This window comes from Pezoporus flaviventris, unplaced genomic scaffold (assembly GCF_033815535.1).
Source record: "Pezoporus flaviventris isolate CSIRO_AGI_PZ_B2104156 unplaced genomic scaffold, CSIRO_AGI_Pfla_v1 ptg000007l, whole genome shotgun sequence".
Lineage (NCBI taxonomy): Eukaryota > Metazoa > Chordata > Aves > Psittaciformes > Psittacidae > Pezoporus > Pezoporus flaviventris.
This window is the reverse complement of record NW_026892555.1, coordinates 52487350-52508866: the sequence shown is the minus strand read 5'-3', so window position 1 is coordinate 52508866 and position 21517 is coordinate 52487350. Positions and strand designations below refer to the sequence as shown.

The following is a 21517-nucleotide window of genomic DNA, read 5'->3' as shown; positions in this document are numbered from 1 at the left end:
CAGCAGTTTTTAAAGAAGAGGTATGAACTAACTATACTTAAATTGCATTGTCCCTATTTTGAGAAAGGCGGGATAACGTGATACGTCCCAAACCTAGATGAAAGCATGTCCACACCTGGGAAGACACTGTCCATATTCCAGCCCAGCCTGGCAGTGCACACAACACAGATCCATGTCTGTCAGCAAGGGCTCTCCATGGTTCTTTTGCCATTACCCTTCTATGGGGTGCCCTGGTCATTGTGCAAATCACAGCCTCTTGGGATGTGGGGTTTCAGTTCTTTAAGCTCTCAGGATCAGGTTTGATACCTCATTGACCAGTAGGAGCTAAAATTACTTTAATCCTAAGGTCCTATGACCAAAATACAATCTACAGTGGGAAGCTCTTGACAAGACAAAAAAGACAGCAGCTGAGTAAGACATCTAAGAATCTCTTGGTGTAAGATGGGTGAAGAAAAACAAAACAGAACAGCCTGAAGTCATGGCCATGCACAACACCAGCCAAGACCGCATGGCTCTGGACAGCGTCAGGAAAAGAGGCTATTTCAAGAGACACCATTCACAGGAGGAGAATGGCAGAGCTGTTTTAGCCTCTCCATAATAAGACTATGCTCCAGTAAGCTGAGGGACCCTCTGTATTCCCAGAGCAGGGAGAGCAGAGCAGACTTGGTTTGGAGCAGTCCCACACTCTCCAAACACATAGTATGAGCTGAAAGCCATTAAAGGAGAGTAAAGGGTTGAGTGAGATTGATAAATTGGGGAGGAAAAGATATACAGTATTCACAGACTTGAAAGTAAGGAAAAGAAAGAAGCTCAACAGAGGGCTGTGAGTTAAAAAAAAAATATATAGAAGCAAAAAGATACTATGCGTGGTACTTACCCAATAGTAGGGCTAATATTGTGGTCAAAGTGGTCCTGGACAAATCGACAAACAATGCTTGATTTCCCAACCCCAGTATCCTGAAAATAAAGGAAAGTATGGCAGTGAGTTCAGAGGAGCCTACATATCAACACTTCACCTGAAGAAATAGCCCAATATAAGCTGAGAAATTAAATCCCCTCTCGTGGCCAGTGGGGCAGGTTAAACATTTCAGAAGAAATGTGAGCATAAGGATTACCCTTTTCAAAGGTCAGCATTGTGAATGGAGCTCCCTGGTCCTCTTCCCAATACTCCCTTCTCTCCAAACCTTGTATGTTTTTGGGTGGATTTTATATTCCTGGTGCAAGGACAGTAGTACTTCAAGCACAGCCATTTACTTGCACAAGAAAATCCTGTGCTTTCAGAGATGTGGTGCATTACCCAGCAAAGCCAGAGAAATAATTTCATTCTGACCTGTTGCAAGGACAGCCCAAATATGCTCCCAAAACAGATTATTAACACCAAACAACACCAACAGTGCTAACTTACTGGAATAAACCTTTTCATGGCAAGATACACAAGCCTGCTTGGTGGAAACTTTGCAGAGGCTTCAGGTGGTTTTTAAAAGGCAGAAATCCAAAGGTGTAGGTCCCCAGAGCTATCCACATGCAGGTTGTGTTACTACACTGCAGTGAAACAGCATTACTTTAAATGCAACACAACTTGCTCTATACACTGCAGTGTGGCAGACTGCTTTCAGTTGCAGGAACAGTCTCTTTTTTTCTTCTCCCCACAATCAGGAAGGAAAAACAACAGCAGTACAGTACTGGAATAAAATTCAGAATAACCTGGGAGTGGGGGAAAGCCTGGCATTATACAGAAATACTAATTCAGGCAATTAAGATACCAACAACTCCCCCAGAATTCAGCATTTTTCAGTTTGCCTCTGTTATTCACAAAGCCTTGGATGACAAGTAGAACAATTTAAAATTATACAGGGATTTATCAAGGAAGAGGAATAGCAATATTGCTATGTCTCCCATAGAATTGCAAAGAGCCTCCTTAGAGATGAAAAGGATGCCAGGAAATCGATCCTGATCTTTCCAAGACATTAACAACGACAGCCCAGGGTCCACTCTAAGTCATTGAAAAGTCAACAGAAAGTTTTCTATTAATTTCATTGGAAGTGACTGCAGAACTACCAGACTGCACCTGGCAGTTCCATTTGAATCCACGTTTTAGGACACTTGACTAATTTACACAAACCTCTCAGAAAGCGCCAGGACAAGACAATACAGTTTGTTGAGAGCACCATGCACACAGCTGCATATTACAAAATGCAGTCTTTGCCCACACTTAACTACATAGATATGAAAAATCAAAAAAGCCTTTGCCTTTCCTGTAATCAACTTTCCAGTGTTTTATCTTCTTTTTGAATATGAAAACAAAGCCTGTATTAAGATTTCTTTTTACCATGCTTAAATGAAACTGTATTGCCACTGCAAGCCAAGTCTTCATAGACACCACTTACTAGAAAACTGTCATTTAAACTCTCATATTTAATTCAAAGCTGTCCTTAGCTTAAAAGCCCTAATAAATGTTCATGCTACACAGACGGTTGTTTATCTACTGTGTTCAATCAATACGAAAAAAAGATCTAAGAGAGGACCATAAAAAAGAACTGTATATAAAAACAGCCACGTAGCCTTTGTTCAACAGCAGCAACACATCCTGTTGCTATTCCCAAATTTGGCCTGCACTATCAATTCCAGCGGTCATCTCTGTATAATTACTAGACCAGGGTGCCAAAATACATTACAAAAAGTCCTCTGCACCAAAACTGAGGATCTAATTATTAATCCAGATTTTACATGTTGTGGAGAAACCAGAACTACCATCCACTGGGTGCAAGAAATTACATTTCCCTCTTGTGGGGAGACAGTTTCTGCCACTGTATTCTAAACTATACGTTGACTCCCATGACCTGATGATGCTGTAGTTTCATCTGCATCCCTCGGCTCCCTTGACAGGTCACTCAGAAGGGCAACTGCAATTACAGCTCCTGAACAAGAGAAGCCGATTCTCTGGCAGGGATGTGACATCCACAAGTGCGGATTAAAGCTTAGCTCATTTTCCTGGAAACTCTTACCTCTTCATCTTTCATGGCTCTTACTAACGTTTCATGATAATGTTAAAGGAACTTTAAACATTTCTATTGCTCTCGCATCCCTCACAACGAGCATGGCTGGAGTTAAGCATACACCAGGCATACCAATAGCCCTCAAGAAGCTGAAAGGCATTCGTACACTTTGCTCCTCGGGTTGCTTGGACTACTGAGACAGCTAAATTTAACCCTTGTGTAACTCCAGTGAAAGCAATGGATTTAGACCACAAACAAGCCTGGGTTTAGGACGACCACTGTTGCAGCCAGTGGTCAGTGCTTTCCAGGAGCCAGGCAATTTATCGCACCAAGGGGTTCAGTTAAATGAGCACTCCCAGCTTCTGTTTTGTTTCCTGGAGGATACAAATAGCCAGCTACTGGAGTCTAATTACAGCACAGAGGGGAAGGAAGTAAAAGAGAAAAAGCTTCCTACTTAAGGCAGTGATTATCATTCCATCACAGGACTTGAAACTACCTAGGCAGTCCATGTGACTGTACTCGCATCCATCAAACAAGACCCTCACCTGCCTGAAAGCAAAAAAAATCATGGTGTATGAGCATGACATAACTTGAAAACTTAGCAGAAGTCTTTCACTGCTAACCAGACCTTATCTTTTACTGACAATAGGGAACTATCAAGTCAATCTCATAGAAGTCAAGGAAAGCAAGGTTGCTTCAAAGAAGCAGAAAAGGCATTCATTCTCAGCAATGCATTGAAATTAAACCTCCTTGCTAAGGCTGTACAAAGCTTTCCTCCTACCATCTGCTTTGTCCTTTACTATATGATCTTCCTCTACATGCATCTCTTTTTCTAACATCTGAGGGACTGATCGGTTTTGTTCCTTTTTCTTCAAACAATTGTAACAGACTTACCAAGCCACATGCCTGTGTAATATTTAGGCATGCAGAGAATTGATTTTTTTTAGTTCTCAAAGTTCTGCTTTTTACCAGATTTCTACATGCTCCAGTCATTTTTTCTTTTTTGTTTCGCTCCATGTTGGTGTACATAAAACATACACCAAGGAATAACATTTTGTCTTATCTAAAAGGTCACAGTGGTATTGAGCCAAGTGGATTGGACCAGTTTCAGAAACTGAGAGCATGATCACAGGAGTTACATCTCACTTCAAGGAACAGATACTGCAATTCTTCAGAAAAATCCTTATCCATGGAAAATCCAAGGGTTTCAGCATTACAAATTGACTCATCACAATCAAGAGCATACTCTATGAAAGGAGTGTCAAGAAAGGAATAAGTATAAAACAATTATTCTGAATCAAGAAGTTCGTGATGCATTTGATAATCCACTCATGGGACCAACTGCATGCTTTGCTTTTCTCCTTTCTTCTCCAGAAGCCTTGTAGAACACTTACAAAATACCACTTATAAACAGCATTGTACCAAGATAAGCAAAAGGAGTGGGGAGATAGGGAAGGAGTAAAAATATAATCCACAGTAAGTAAATTGCTACTACTTCACAAGTAGCTACAACTTCAGAATCTCCCACTGGTCAGCAAAATGGATTTGGAAATCTGATGCCGTATCAGATGATTCTGATAAATACAAGGAACCAGTGCAAGCATGACTATTTCCTGATTTTTACCCGTTAACCTGAAAAGACAATTTCTGCTCTTCTAAATTCCATTACTCACAGGTTGAGGCAGGAGGATTTTCAGAGCTCTAGAATGGAGAGCAGCATGCCACAAAACACAGTGATTCCACCCACACTCCTGCTCATGGAGAACCACCCCACTTGGCTCTTCTCAGCTCTCATTACTACTGTAAAGGAGATGAGACAGTATTTCAAGCCAGCAGAATTGCAGGATGCTGGCAACTCATTTGCAGGCAATCAACAACTGAGCTGCTGATTTCTTCTGGCTGATTTGCAGCAGCACAGAGGAAGATTATATAAAAAAAAAAAAAAAGGAAAAAAAAAGAAAGCAGAAGTTCAATATGAGCAATATATCAAAAAAGAAAACCATTTTCCCATTACAAGTAGGCAGTCAGTATATTCTTCTGTTCATTGTTTCAGATGCACTTATTGTGACAGAAAAACTAATGCAGAAAAATGTAGCTCTTTAATTTAAATCTGGATGTCTCATTTATATCTTTGCACAACCACAAGACCCGGTTCTCCAAGCACTCTCCCAAATTGAAGGGAATCCTGTGAACATGTCCCTGATTAGGATGCTAGTCTTCAGCCTTAGTATTATAATAGCCTTTAATAGATTCAGATGGGTCAAGACCTATTGTGCTGAACAAACTAAACTCTTCATGTAAATTCTGTTTACATCTGAAACAGAATAAATGATGAATTCACAAAAAATTCACACATATCGTGACTGATGACTAAACAGCAGCCCTATAATTATGCACACTGCTGCAAGAGCTTTTTTATTCTTGACTACGCAGAATCTTTCTGTGCTATGTTAACACATAGGGCATTTTTAATATATATAGAATTGGGAAAAAACATGCAAAAATCCTTTTATGTCTCTAGGATTTTGAAAAAGTAAATAAAACCAGAATTCTAGACACAAGGAATGCACACAATGTGCAATTTCACACAAGGAAATGGCACATTCACATAAAAATGGACATGTTTGGTTCTCCCTTCTGTCCTCCCACTTGCGAAGTACGAAAAAAATAAAAGAACATCTGGCTTGTAACCACCACAGATCTCATGACTAACTTCCCATTTCAGATCTAAAAGAAGCTTGAGATACCCTGGAGATGGGTGCCACAAAAAGCTGCATTGAGAAGTAAAGGAGAACTGATCTCTATAAAACAGGGATCCAACACATGGCTCCTTCAGAAAGATAGGAGTTTTCTCATCAGCTTAGATAAAGCCAGGATTCAATCCACGGTATTTCAATGTGTATAGATTTTTACAAATTGAAAGTGTCTGTCTCTCGAAAGCATTGCTTGTAATAACCAAGATTCATTGAGATATGATCTACAGGCAGAGGTCTCATTAAAACTGCCTGGGTTTAACATACATTAGTCTTACATATCAGAAGAACAATCATGCCCTAGCAATCTGGCGAGTATTAACACCAAGTGCTCAAAAAAACACAGGTAAAGCAGATTTTATTTCAACAATAATATGAGAAGCACTTGAAAGTGACAAGTCTTTATCCTTTCGCATAAGCAAGAAACTGACCCCACAGCTCACGTGGCTTCCACAGAAATCAGTAGGACTCTCCTGCAGCTCACAGGGGGGAATGTATCTGCCCCTCAGAGCCCTACTGCGCTGGGGATCCCCAAAATCTGACCTACTAACCCACCCTAACTTCAAAGCATCATGAGGATTTGGCAGCTCAGCCCTTCCTCTGAGGATCCCTGATCACAACGGTTTCAAGAGTGTGACCAATGCCATCAGGGCTGACCTAGTGTAACCCCAGGGGAGCCTCCTGTGGCATAGCATCAAGCACACCAGCTGGAACTACAATGCTGCTCACACCGATGGAAACTCAGGTTCCAAGCAGAAGGCAATACTGAAGCCTACCAGCAAGCTGTTTTGAAGCTTTCTCACAACAGACTAGCATCCAGAGGTACAATAAGTGTACGCACCAGAAACAACTATGGCCACATTTGGCTCACTAATGATTTTCTCTGCACATTCCAGTGAGATAATGCTGCCTTGTGTCATCGGTCAGACACATCTGAGGGGTGGAAGGAAATGAAAAAGGCTTGATCAAACATACAGAACAAGGGTACAGTCAAAAAGCTGTCCCACTCTCCTGGAGGAGGATCTGCTCAGAGAGGAAGCTGGCTACCCCTGATTATTAAGAGAAGCAGCAGTTCCTGGCTCCCTGTCACATATTCATGCCACCAGACAAATTTATTGACTGGTTCATTACTAACTGAAAAATAACAGAGGAGCCAGTTTATGATCAAGATTTCCCAAGTTAAATTCTCGTCTTTGATACATCAATTTGACTCCTGTCAGTGCTAAAGCAGAGAAGAAGGAGAGGTCCTTGCCTTGCCCAGTGTAGAACTTTCACTGTTGGAATAATTAAGATGTACAGATTAAAACATGTGAATTCATATGAAGGTGCCAAAAAGGAGAAAAACTGTCCATAATCATCAGTGCATTTGATACTTTAAATAGCAAAAAAAAGGCACTGAAAACCTCTGCAACTGGCCAAGCAGATCTGAGGTACAGAGGCATGGTTTAAATTTAGGGGAAGAAAAATGATCAACAAATCTTACCAAAACTGCAAATGCAGAGAAACCTTTCACTCGTAGCTCTGTAAAGCACAGCTGGTTTTGACTTGGCAGTTCAGCTTCTGCACATTAAAATAGCCATTCTTTCCACTGTCAGAATTGGCCACGCTTTAGTTTTGATTTACAGTTGAATCTCCCTGGCCCATTCCCATTATGCTCAGCAGGACTTTGATGGAATATGAAAATTTGCAGCAGCATAATCACATCGCAGCACTACTAGATGGCTAGCATTTTATTAGCTATCATCAAACAAATTGCTAGGCCTGCACTGTGAAGTACCACTGGGCTTTTGCAGAAATGTATGCTCAGCTCTTGTCAAGCTCGCATCTCAGATGAACTGGTATTTCGGATGAACGTCACTTCTCAGCCAAGGTCTGGCATGCAGTACTGAGACATCCAACCTGCATCTTCAATGCCTTTGGAGATGCCAGTCCTTAACCCAGAGGCGCATGATGTGGTAAGGCAAGAGTACAGGATTATGGCTTTTAAATCCCAATGGAAGTAAAAAAATAATGAAGTGAACAACGAAACAAAGCTTTGCAATTCACATCCTTCTTTAGACCCCTATGCCTGCCATTAACATTTTAATCATTACTCAGATGATCAGATGCAGGCAGCATTGCAATACTTTCCATGTCTTACTAATCCAGTTACAGCTGCTCTGGAAGGCTGTAGCTTGAAGAGCATCTGAAACTGGCTTTGGATTTTTATCAACTGTATGAATATACAAGGAAGAGTTATGCACAACAGACTCCTGATCACAGTTTCCATGGGCACTACTTTAATCCAAGAATTACTCTACCAAATAAACTTTTTGCTAGCCTTAAACACATCATTTGTCCCTCCCTGTGTTTGGGTATTACTCACTTGTCTGAAAACACTGTAAGGAGCAATACCTTTGATGAGACCTGGGTTCAGAGACACCCCTGGGACTGAACTGAATCCGCCAAGCATCAGGTCTGTCCCAGCAAAAATGCAGCCATGCACCACAGAATAGTGTCTAGGAAGAAGTGCAAATAGCTTCTTGCTGTATTCAGTTTTTCCATCTGCAAGATGCATCAAGCAAGCAAATCCCACCACTCCATAAGCATACAGATGAAGATATGACAGCAGCTCTTAGACTGACACAGTGGCTTACTAATCAATACAAAACTGCCTAAGGCTTCAGCCTGGAGGGATGCAGGCTGAAGAACCTCAAGTCCACAGTCAAAAGACTACACATCTCATTCAGGACACAAATTATTTCTGTAAATTTCGGTTTTCATTACAACCCTGTATAATGAGAAATAGACTGTTTCCTCTGTGAGCAACATGATTCTCAGAGAAGATCCTTTGCCCATTGATTTGCTGGGATCCCCCTTCCAGAGCTACAGAACTGGCCCAGCAGGCACACATGCTTCCCAAAGCATCAGCACAATTTTTCAACTCCCTGACAGGTCCTCCCATATAAAAGATCTGTTGTCCCCCATCAACATTACTTTCATTGTTTGACTTTAGTCATTACCAAGCTTAAGAATGTACTTCTACAGCAAGAGCTCCAAATGACATCAGGTGAGGCCTTATGCCACCAGTGATATACAAGAAGCTTCTGCAAAGGGCACTTGGCTGCAAAGCAAAGTTGAAAAGGAAGAACTGGAACCAGACCTGGCCTCCAGGAGTTTGATGTGCAGCCATGCACCTTCCTGTGTTAGGAGTACTCGCCAAATGAACAGCAGTGTTCCCATTGAACATTGAAACCGAATTCCCGCAGCTCCCAGCACAGATCTCAATGCAACCATGTTTTGAGGGGAAGGATTATCCTGCAGCATCTCAATTCTTCAGTAGGGACCACCACAGTTCTTTCAGTCATCTGTCAGTGTGTGAACCTTACAAGAACATCCCAGTCTGCATTTCTGTTCATTGCGTGCCCTTCTTTAAACTCATGAGATGTGGTAATAATGGTTATCTTTTAAGTCAGTCGGTATATGACTTCTATAAAGTTAATATGGTCTGTGTCAATTCTCCCAAGTGAAAAACCCTACACATCATTTCAAATTCCTAGTGTAATTTCAGGCCAGTGCTGGCTTTGAGCAGCACAAATCTGCTACAGAATAGGCTTTTTCCTCAGGTGCACATTACAATTAGATTAACTCTAGCTCCTTCTACACTTAAGAAGTACACCACTTGTTCACAGAGACAGATAGTCCTGTTATATCAGAATACAATCCTTCCTCCTAGTGCTGCAAGGACTGCACTTGGCACAGGAATTTCTGGCTCTCACTCTCACCTCACTAGCTGTTACATGAAAATAACAATTACTTGATTTTACCTTGTAACAGCATTACGGGGATTTAGATCGGTGATAGCTGTAAAATGTTCAGACAGCACAGTGGCAAAGAACTGTTTAAGTGCTTTAAGAGAGAGACTGTTACGGCATTAGATCAGTGGTAAGGAACAAATCCTTGTTTTACACTGCATGAGCAGTGGGTGGCAAGATTAGCAGTCAGTTAAACTATCTACAACCCAAGAAATCACAAAGTGGCCCATGTGGCTGTTGCGCATTTACTCACCCAGTGCTTACAAACCGTGCTGCTCTTCCATGAGCTGCTAACTCTTACGCATGTAAAGTTGGCATGGGAATATAAAGCGATCTTTATCTACGAGACAGGGGGCTGCAGAGGGAAAGGGAGATCCAAGAAACTTCCTTTAGAGCTATTCTTTAAAATAACTCCAATAGAATGAAAATAAATAGAACAAACCATAAAGCAAAACAGAAATGTAATTCATGAAGAATACATAGCCTGTGGGTCAGTACTCCAGCTACCTCAGTTCCTTTCTCTGCAACATGAATCAGGAACAGCAACTCTGTGGAATATATTAAAAAATAATAACAACAAAGCAACTGCAGCCTACTATGCTCTAACTTATGTCTAACTTAGCAATTTTTAAAGCCCATGTGCTTCAGTCAAAAAAAAACCCAAACCCATACTCTAATTTAGATATCTATGGTTAATCACAGCATCTTATTGTACAGAGTATAAGATAACCACACCACCACAGTAGTAAGAGTATGGATGGCAAAGATAACAGCCTTCAATCTTTATTAATAGTTAGAGACTTCTTCCCCACATCAAATTTCCAGCTAGTTCTCTGTGTCATTCCTTACACATTTCATCCCCCTCTTCACGTAAGTTATCAAATTCAGAACAGTAGCTGAACTGCCAAGAGAAATGGAGGATTTGAAATTTAAATCAAAAAACAGAATCTCAATTAATTTCTTATGCCCTTGACAGCATATAGTGGAAGAAGAATTGCTTAGTCTGGTGAAAAGGAATACGGGAACTCGGTGTTTATTTGCATTCCTTCATCTCAAATTGTGGCTTTTGGGGGCACTGGCTATTTGCTCAACATGCTGAACTCCTTGCTTTGAACTGCCTCGGCAGTTTCAAGTAAGAGCATGACATCCATAAAAAGCAGCTGCAAATAAGGTGGTATCAATCCAGCTGACTAAGAAGATGAGACGATGAAAGGTGAAACAAGAAGACACACACACATCTCCTTGGGAGTAGCAGCACATGCCAACAAATAAGCAAAAAACCCTCTTGCTGGAAGGGGGGCAGTTCAACAGTGCAAAGCCTGAGGATATCCTTAGTGAGACTTGCTCATGCTTTATACTACAGTAAAGCAGCTTTTGAGTAGAACAGCGTACTCACGAGCTGTGTAGAAACAGTCTACCCTTCCAGGGACCTCAGTGTTGAACTGAGGCAGTGGCTGATTAAGTCACAGGGAACGCCTTTGCTTCATAATATGCCTCAAGACTGAACACACGGCAAGATGCAAGTCCCCTCACACTCCCTGACACACCAAGGAAATCTCCATCACAAAACCAAACACCGTAAAACCTTTCTAGTGGACTGTGCTGCAATGCAAGGTAGGGCATTTAATTGGGAAATAGCACCACCTGGTGACTCCTGCTACTAAGGGAGAAGAAACCGGTCAACTTTGCCATAGCAGGACAGGAGGAAAAGAGGAAGGAGTACTGGCTAAACTGGGAACCAACAGCCTGGGTAAGGAGTGAGAGAGGACTGCACGACGGAGTTGCAAGAACTAGACAGGTAGGGCAGAATGAGATGGAAAGAAGAGTGTCTGAACTGTTTCCCCTTTGGAAACAAGAGGCATCTTCCACTGCTGTTACCACCTTGTGCAGCCTGGGTGACAGTAAGTGTGGTGTGAATGTAGCAGTGGCAGCTGCAAAGGGATGCCCATAACCCACACATAAATCACTGTTTTAATGAACCAGGAATGAAATGAAAGGGAAAAAAAAAACAACAAAAAACCCAATCCAAAAACACACCCAACATCCAAACCTGCACAGTATCAATTATGTTGCATGCCACACAGAAATATCTTGGGTTCATACCAAAATGAAACTCTTGGCTGAGGGACTCCATAAAGTCGCTACTGTCCAACAAGAAATTCCTCTAATTGCCTTCTATTGATCACTGAATCACAGAATCCTCCTGAACACAGCATAACACAGAGCAGCAGGCAAACCTACCCAGTCATATGCCCCGTGATAAGGAAGCATATTGTCTTACACTTCATAGTATGCTCTTCCACCTCTTCATTCCCACCACCCCAGTTCACTTTAATGACCTCTCCGTGTTCCTGGCTCACTGATTTCCCACCTGAGCACCATCACAGACACTTGAATATGATCACTTCCATGTTCACCACTTCATTTCTCAGGTGAGGAGGAAAAATGAAAGCCTTGGTTTACCATGGGAAATTCCTGCTATGGTGCCACAGTGATGGTTGCCACACATTATTCCCCTGCCAGCAAAGGAGGAACCAAGAACAAGCTTAAAATATCTCTCCAGCATGTGAAACCTCAACAAGAAGGAACTAAATAAAGCAAAGGCAAACAAAGAAAAATTGCAAGTCATACATTAATACCTATGTCATTTTAGTGACAGCAATACCTGATTTTGGCAATTCAAATGGTCAGTTTCTTTTCTGGACAAACTGGGGAGACCTCTTAACATCTGCAGGCTGCCATCCTCCTCCTGCCCTCCCTATCTCAAGATGGACATGCAGTTACAAAAGTCCACTCAGTGTACTACTCTTCCCACAGATAAATTCCTATTGAAAGTACATTAAAGATCTGTGTGAATAACATCTGCTCAGGAATCCTGATAACTGGCTCTGAATTTGAAAAATTAAGTAAAGGATAAGTGTAAGTGTAAGGAAGTAACTTACAAGTCACTGTAGCTCACATTGTCAATGATAACAAGTATTGATTGTAGAGGCTGTTATCTCTATTGGCCATATGCACACACACCAGCATACCAACCGGGTTTAATATCATCCATCATCATTGTGCAAGGCAGGGATCAGAGAGACTAAATTCAATTTTCAGACTGCATTCATAAATAACCGGAGGCTTTCACAGCTCAGTAAACATGTTAGGCAACAGCATCCTGACAAATGTTGTTTTTGAGTACAGTTTGGCAGCAAAAAAATGGGATAACAATTTGTGTTATTCTTTCCAAACCAAATTCTTTTCCTAAGTGAACCTCCTGCACATGTATTTGCAGCTGCTGAAGCTTATAAAATTATGACAAAAAATATGAGGAGATAACCTTTGACCTGAACTGCTGTTTGACACAAGCTTCTGTTCATACTCCTACACCCTGTCACTTCCCTTTGACAAATCCTATCATTAGGGGCCATAATTTCAAAATACATGGCTTGTTAGTGTCATTTACCTGTCCCTGCATAGAAGATACTAAAAATCTTCCAGCCAGTCTGGAACTGAGAATCAAAACATTACAGTTTCATATTCCAGGCTGCCTACAAATCCAAAGTAGTTTAATTAAGTGAAGGTAGTGGCTCTTATGCAATTAAAGATACTCATAACAATGAGATACAGCATTTGAGGAAATGGCTCTTGTTCAGTTTTCCATTTCAGTAATATAAAAATTGTCCACTGGCTGCCTGGAAAATCTGTTAAAAGGCTGAATTACCTTCAAATTTGCCTGTCCAAGCTCAGTAAGCAACACAATTCAATGTTCAGACATTCCCTTCATGATTTGAACTACCTCACCTGCAACTTTTTAATTTGGCATTTCATCCCAAAGAGGAATAAAAAAACCACACAAATTATGAGTGCCAACTGAAATACCAGTTGAAAACTTCAGTCCTGGAGAAAAAAAAAAGCCTGATCCCTTCTCTTTTGCAGCAATGGGCAACAGAGAGGAAGGAGGCAGTTTCAGGGTGCAGCTATATAAAGCCATTTCCCCTGAGAAATAGGAACCAGCCTCATGGCCCCAGATCTTTGCTCCAAATCAGCAGAGCCCTAGTACAGGGTATGTCACCCACCAACAGCCAGAGGCAAAAAACTCTTCCTTGCCTCTCCACTGGCCAAAGGCAGCCAGATACCAGCCACCTTGAGGGGTTCAGGAAACACCACAAGGGTAGGACAGGGGCTAAGGATTTCATTCCTGGTTTTATTGCCAAAACCTCTGCCTCTGCTTACCAGATGATTTTAGCTGACGCAACAACCTGTAAAATCAGCAGTCTGCAAATGATCACTGAAAGGTCTCAGGTAGTCTCTCCCTTATCCAGTCTAAAGGTTGGCCAGCATTAAAACATGTTCCTTCCTCTGGGGCACAGGGGAAGGAGGCGAGTTGAGATTTACTGGAATTTGCCATTGTTTGTTACCTATAATTAAATGTAAATAACATGTACATGTAGATAATGTACATCTCTATGGACACTAAATGACATCAAGGAGAGGTCTGAAACTCTTGAAGCTGGGGGATTTAATTTCCTGAATCAATACACAGGATTAGCAAGAGACAGCCAGAGGTTTGCATAAACCTAAACCTGTGTTAAGAAGTCTTTCACTAAACTATTATGCTTAATTAACTTAGATTAATAGTGATTTTATGTTCAACCATTGTCTGGATCTAAAGTTTTCCCTAATTCAGTAAACATCAACACTTATTTTAAAAAGCATCATATAAAGACCTGCCTGCCTGGTGCTTTCCCCTCTGTCACCATGCAAGGAAACAGAAAAGGTAACAGCAAGCACAGCATAATAAAACACAGGGCTGAGGGCTTTATCTGTGGATTTACTGTGTGCTGTCATGAACTTAATGACAGTAAAGCTATCTGCACCACACAGGCTCATAAATGGAAGACATTATCGGCGCAAGACTGTATCCCTTCAGCAGCTGATTTCTTTAATGTGTTCAGCTCACATCGATTTCACCGGGAATTAAACCTAGCAACTCCTAAACCTGTGCCACAAAATTCAGCTTTTTAAGGAAAGTTCTTTAAAATGAGCCAAAATGGGTTTTGTTGCTATTATTGTTAAGGCACTTTCATCTCTTCACCACAAGAATAACCAGGACATAAATATCCAACTTAAAACTGACTCAGAGAAGAAAGAGTTTATTCACCTGGCCAGTTCTTCTCATCTTCACTCACAAATCCGAAACCAGAAATGGTCAAAAGTGTACAGACTTCACAAATCTTAACTGAAAACACACTGGGAGAATTTCAATTGGAATGCTAAACCGTAAGGATTAGTACATTTAAGGACATCTCTTCAGGGGACAAGAATAGTTGGGGGTAGAAGAGTGGATTTGATCTTTCCTTCCAAAGGTACAGAAGAGTTGCCCTCAGGACTTACTTCAGTACGTCAGTCACAGCTTGAGTGTTTAGCATAGCGTGGGATTGAGCCTAAAGCTCCCGCAGACCCCAGACACAGCAGAAGGACAGGCACAGGGATTTTGGACATTAGACCTTTCCTTTCAGATCTGTGACAGAGTGCAATATAAACAACAATTCTGCAGGTTCAGCTGGACAAAAGCGCTTTGAAATGTAAATGAAACAATGCTCGTTAAGACAAAGTTACAGCTTTAAAAGAAGAAAAAAGGAAACTGGAGGCTAAACTCCAGGGAGTGGTGGCAGGCGTTTTCACCACACCTTATTATTTTGTATTTATTATACTCCCTTCATCGTTTTGCTCTGTATGATTTTCTGTTTCCTTATTCTCAGCTTCTCTTCCCCTTGCTCCTGTTCCAGCTTTACCCTCTTGTGTTCCCCATTCCCTCCCTCTGTGTTCCTCAATCCCCCACAACGCTCCTCTAATGCTTTTCCCTTGGTCTCTGGTTTGGTCCTCTATTTCCTCCTCCTCTGTTAGTCTTTCTTTACCCCTTTGTTTCTCCAAACCTCCTCTATGCAGACTTTTACACTCCTTTTAATACAGGTCATCACTTAGAACTATTCCTGAAAAACTTTTTAGACTGCAGGATTACCACCGTCCTTCAGACAGACTTTAAACATTTGGACTTAACAGAATACAAGTGCCAAAGGTTTGCTCTCTGCTTTTCTCCATACCAGCCTAAAAGAGAAGGGAAACCTGGCCACAAAACTCTGGATCAGCTTAATAATACCTGATCAAACAAAGAAACATCTCCAAAGAGTCTACCAGATGCTGAAAATCAAGGAGAGGTAAAACTGAGCTACTTACCTGCTTTTAATATTAAACGTCAGGAATTGCTCAAGAGTTGTGTTATCTGAAATACCTAATTTACATCAACTTTTTCTCTTTGTCCTCCACACAACACCTGCATTCAGCTGTGCATTAAAGTATGTGCTGAGCTTCAAGCTTGGGATTCAATTCAGTCCATTCAGCAAAGGCTGAACGATGTACCCTCATACACTGCTGAAGAGGGATTACCCCAATGATTAGAATCGAACATGTGCTTAAGGATGCTACCCAAATTAGGGTTTCAACAACATAATCTTATATCAGCAATTGTGTTATCTGGATTTATATAGCTGCCAGTTTTGTCACATAAAATGTGCTTCAAGTGTCTGTATAATACCCAAACATGCATTTATTCTTTTCAAGCACACTCTGCAGATAAAAAATATAAAGCAGAACATTCAAGGGGGAGAAAAATAGCTATCAAAGGACAGAACAATTGCCTGACAAAAGACTATTCACACAAACTACACTGCTGCTGGAGTTGCAACAGTTGAAGACATTAAATGTGGGGGAGAATGTTCAATACCTTCACTGACATTCAGGCAAACTAAGACAAAAATGAAGTACAACTTTCCCTGAATTTTTAACAACAGTGAAATCATCCAAAAAATGAAAAATGCTGACTTAAGGGATAGTGTAAGAAAAAGCATGTTTGCAGCACACTCAAGAACTGAATATCCTAAAAGCAAGACTGCATGGTACTGCAAAGGCTGAAGTCAGAATGGGTTATGCACCATATGAAGGACTTCTGGACTAAATGTGGTTGGAAACTTACTGTTCATATCAGCTTTAACAAGATACATTGAAAGTGTTGATTTTGTGACTCTTAAAATAGACATATTTAGTACAGTAAGGGAAAAATAAGATCATAGAATCATAGAACAGTTAGGGTTGGAAAGGACCTTAAGATCATCAAGTTCCAACCCCCCTGCCATGGGAAGGGACATCTCACACTAAACCATGTCACCCAAGGCTCTGTCCAACCTGGCCTTGAACACTGCCAGGGATGGAGCATTCACAGCTTCCCTGGGCAACCAAAGAAGCCAGGATAATGGGCTTCCTATTCTATAAAGAGAATCTGTTGTCATTTCCTAAATCCCTCCAGGAATTAACCAACCACGAGATTTATCCAGCTACAAAGCAGAAGTGTGCCCTTATAGGCTGGTAGTGGTGTGTGTCAGTCACTGAGAGGTTTTCTTCTAAATTAACAAAGACTTGTCTTAAGCAAATAAACATAGTATTTGCTTCCACAGGCAGCAGAAGCTGCTTGAGATTAAATTGGGACTGCACATGGGCAAACACCTCAAATTTTTCAGTTGTTAATATGCTTCCAATTCCTCAATTACTAACCACAGTGATAACATATTTTCTCCCCCTTAAGTCAAGTAGTTAAAAATGAATTCACATCCCAAGGGCCAAGCTGAGCCTTTGTGTCAAACGACACATTCAAGGGAGTCCTCTCAGGGGTGCTTTTCACATCAGTCTTTGGGAAGCCCAGGGATCCCTACTACAGCTTCTTTGGGTTGGCACACACCAGATACTGACAAAATACCTAAGGATTCCTCTTCTGCCTCTAAAGCAACACATGGGCGCATCTGGAGAACACACAATCCTGGAGACAAGGTACCAACTGCCGATGACAAGCATAAGCCAGGGAATGTTAAAGCTAATCCAATGCCCGCTGTATCGCACAGGTCACCAGTGAGCATAGGAGGATGTGAAAATCACTTCAGACACATCACACTGCTCAGAAGCACAGCTTTGCTGATGAACCATTAGAACCTACCAATACTTATTAAGATTTGTTTGCTGCAGAATTAAATGGGACAAAAAATTATTTTTTCAAAGTTAACCCCACTTTAAGAAACACTTATAACTCACTTTGGCTCTGTAAACAGGCTTTAAAGTGAAGGAAGATTTGCTTCAGGGAGTCCCTGTATGTGAGCCACTGCAAGAGGCTGATATTTATCATTTTAAAGTAAGATTGCCCTTACAAGTTTTTTCTAGTCCCCTGCAGTTGTGTGTGGCAGAGGCTGACCAGTCAAACCGGGACACCCGATGACGTCTGCAGCATCCTGTTGCTCTGCTGACAGAGGAGGAAACAATAACTCAGGGACACAAAGTATTTAGTAGCTGGATTTCAGGCACATGTACTTCCACATGTTGCCCAAATAAGAACATAACTCTGTCCAAAACAAGAAGCGCAAAACCGTAACTGCTCTGCCAGCTCCTCCAAGAAATATAAAAACCACACACTAACTAGCATTTATGGTTAAAAATAGCCAGGCGAAAATACAAAGCATTTGTTCCACTGCCTGTTGTTCAGCTTTCACAAGCAGCCCCACGAGGCTGGAGATTGTAAATCAAACCACTGGCATTTGCCTAGACAAGGCTCTGCTCCAAGCTGGCCTTCCATCCACCTCCACTGACAGCTTTCTTAAGCTTGGATTTGCCTTCGCACAGTGGTGTTCAAATCTGCAAGTGTTCACAGGAAGGCTGTATAAGATGTTTCAGCAGAAAACTGAAACATGTCCTTTTTCCTGGTGTATTACAAGTTAAGCTGAGATGAAATTTAAAATACTTCCTTTCACCTCGACCCTTATGCCATTATTCAACCCCTACAAGTTAGGCAGAGAGAAGAAAAACATCTATGTGAGTAAAACCACCTTTTATGCTCATTTACTTCAGCAGTGCGTGCCCCATGGCAGCTCTCGCACACCTTCTGGTGAGGGGCTGAAGAGTTATATTCACATGAGCTGCCCCTGAGCTGTAAGGGTAAGGTAGTGGGGGCACAACAAACCCTGACAAGGAGCAGAGGATGTATGAGGTGATCTAACCCACCAGTATGATTAGCACTGGATGGAGCTAGGGTTCTTTTTTTATATATATTTTATAACATAGCCCATTGTCCAAAGGAAGTAGAGGGGAAAAAGCAAACCAGCTTAAATCTGCTGTAAAGATTCACATGCTAAGCATTTAGAAATACCAGGCCATGTCAAGAAGGAAAAGACCAGGATGAACACTGAGCTCATAGTGACCTTAAGGTTTTCCCTTCAGGGAAAGCCCACCAGTGCAAAAAACTCCAGGAGAGACAGGAAATGGCAAGCCCTCCTTTCCCTGCCTGCACTACCCAAGGATAAGCTGTTTCCACCTTTGTCCTCACAGCACCCCTGCAGAAAGCTCCAGGGACACCAGAGCAGCCACAGCCAGGATGGTGATGTGTCACTGAAGGTGAGGAGAAACAAGCTGCTCTCCACAGTTTGTTTTCCGAGGGTAAGGTGGAGTTAACCCAGCAGACCTGCTAAAGCCAGCTGTGTTCCACTTCAACTCGCCCCTCTGTCTTCCCCCTCAAAACCAAAGTGTAGGAAACGAAGAGCATGGTGCCTGCCCCGATCTCTTCCAAACAGGAACACAGCCAGGAAATATATGATCAACAACAGTCTCTGGCGGCAAATGGCATTTGGAAGAAGGAACAGCATGGAGGCTAAAGACAGGTAAGAGCAACCAAAGCAGAGCTGTGGCTCCAGACTCTCTGGAAATGCTTCTCTCAACAAGGAGTTGCTTGAGACTCAATTTTAGACAGAATATGTCCATCCTGCCTGTACACTCACAGCACCCACATACCCAGCTCAGACACAACCCAATGCTTGCAAATTTACCAGCACTGTAATTTATATACACTCCCCTATGCAAAAGCCCTGCAGGTTCAGAGGCAGCCCATGAGCAGCTCAGTTAATGCCTACTTTGCCACTTCCTCAAACGGCACTGCAATTGCAACATACCCTATCAATAAGGCAAGTCAGTGCCTCAGAAACAAGTTGTACCATCAACCAGGATCTTGAAAAACATACTTGAAATGTGAATAAAAGGCGGCCTTTTAATAAGGCTTGACTTACACTAGTTAAAAGGAATTGTCTGATGAGAGGGTTTTCCTTTTCCCTGGACATTTCTTGCATGCAGTTTCTGGCTGCTTCACCGAGTCTGTCTCAGCACTACTTCACAGAGTAGGGCTAAAACTGCATTCATCCATGTTTTATAAAAGAAAGTTTATTACCAATTTAACTTCCTTATTTTGGTAGAAAGAATTCCTTTTTTTTCCTCAGAATTACTGTAAAACAAAAGTTTCACTATTTTTCAGCCAATACCAAGAAATCAAACAGAGGGACTGAAGCAAGGGCTTGGGGAAACCTAAAGAAAACCCCAAACTGGTAACATTATAAGCAAAACCAAAATAAATACAATTTGAGAGACAGTATAACCACAGCCTGCAAATGATTTCTGGATAATAGCCACAGCATGGTGTCATTCAGCAGCAGATGGGAGCTGAGAGCTGATTATCAGTGGGTCAGACACAATCACGTGCAGTCACAGGCACCAGCTATGGGGTATTCTTCTGCTGTTCAGTTGATGTGTAGTAGCAAGCTTCCTCTTCAGAGGCTTTGCAGCTACTGAAAGTAAAACCTGCTTCAAGTCCTGCCTTTGGGTGTTTCAGAAAGCCAGTTTGGTTGTGCTGCTGGAAATGAAAGCAGAATGTGGTCTCTGCTCTCATCTTTTCCTAGAAGGATGCTCCGGTAATGACCCAGCCTACTCACTTTTCTAAGCAATCCCACCTAAACTTCAGGGAAGATATGAGTAAATAGAGAAGTTTTGCTGATACGGCAGGAAAGCAGTAAGGCCAAGGTCAATATGAAACCCTGAATTCTACTAAAAATTGAGAACTTGTTTACCTACATATTTAATGTCTACATTGCAAAAATCTGATTGTTGCCATTTAAATATTTTATAAGTTAATAGCAAAAGGCTAGTTTAAGCTTCTGAACATACTTGTTTGGTGGTACAAGAGAAAAGGCACTTCTCACTTGGTATGTAACTGGATTTTTATGCAGCATTTTTCAAAAAGAAACCAAACCAAACAAAATCACCAACCCCAGTCCCCATGAGTACCCTGGTAGACTGTTCTTTTGAATGGCAAAGCAGGGCAATGCAGAATGTAAGTGCTACGTGCACGAATTAAGTGCAAACATCAGAGCATTCTTCACCAAGGAAGAACACCATTTCTCAAGGAAATGAGGCATATGTAGTCATGCTAACCAAGTGTCTGGCTGTCTGCTTCTCAGTTCCCTGGGGACTAAAAAATCATTGTCCAGTTTTACACATGATTTGATATTTCACCACAATGCAAAGAAGTGAGTGGCTATGGAAGAGACACAGATGAGGGCTCCTTTGATGGAAAGGCTGCAATGATGTACACTTCACACCACTGACTGCATGAGACAGGCAGCCATGCAAAGTCATGATTCAAAAATTTCTCATGATAGAGCTCCTTGTTTACATAATAAACATAATGAATAAGTGGATGATGATGAACTATTAACATGGAAAAAAAACAATCACTTGCAAGTCTCTGTCCACTCTCAGACAGATACTTTGTGGACATATATTTAGTTCATCAGTACAATTCTGTTTTTGGGACCACCTTCAATGTCTGCACTACTTTGGTCCCTCTTGTTTTGTTTTAGGCTACAGCACTGCAGCATTGATGCACGCACAGCTTCCGCACCTATGTAGCGTTACTGTCTTCAGTAGGATGCTCAATGTGTAGACCCCCTTGCACTTATCTAGTGAGGAGAAAGGTCCTTAACTGGTACAACCCATCCAGGGGTGCGTTCCTGTTTTTAACAACAGTGCTCCTATTTGAGTTGGGACATTCAGGCACTAAGAGCATTAA

The 21517-nt window shown here is 41.6% G+C and overlaps 1 protein-coding gene across 1 annotated transcript in view; it reads right to left on the bottom strand.

Moving 5' to 3' along the window:
* Positions 1 to 21517, bottom strand: part of RAB31 (RAB31, member RAS oncogene family) — a 61000-nt gene that overhangs the window by 34809 nt on the left and 4674 nt on the right. The window contains exon 2 of the mRNA XM_061448802.1: positions 878 to 957. Within this exon, the coding sequence (XP_061304786.1) occupies positions 878 to 957 (80 nt within the window). The remainder of the gene's footprint in view (positions 1 to 877; positions 958 to 21517) is intronic.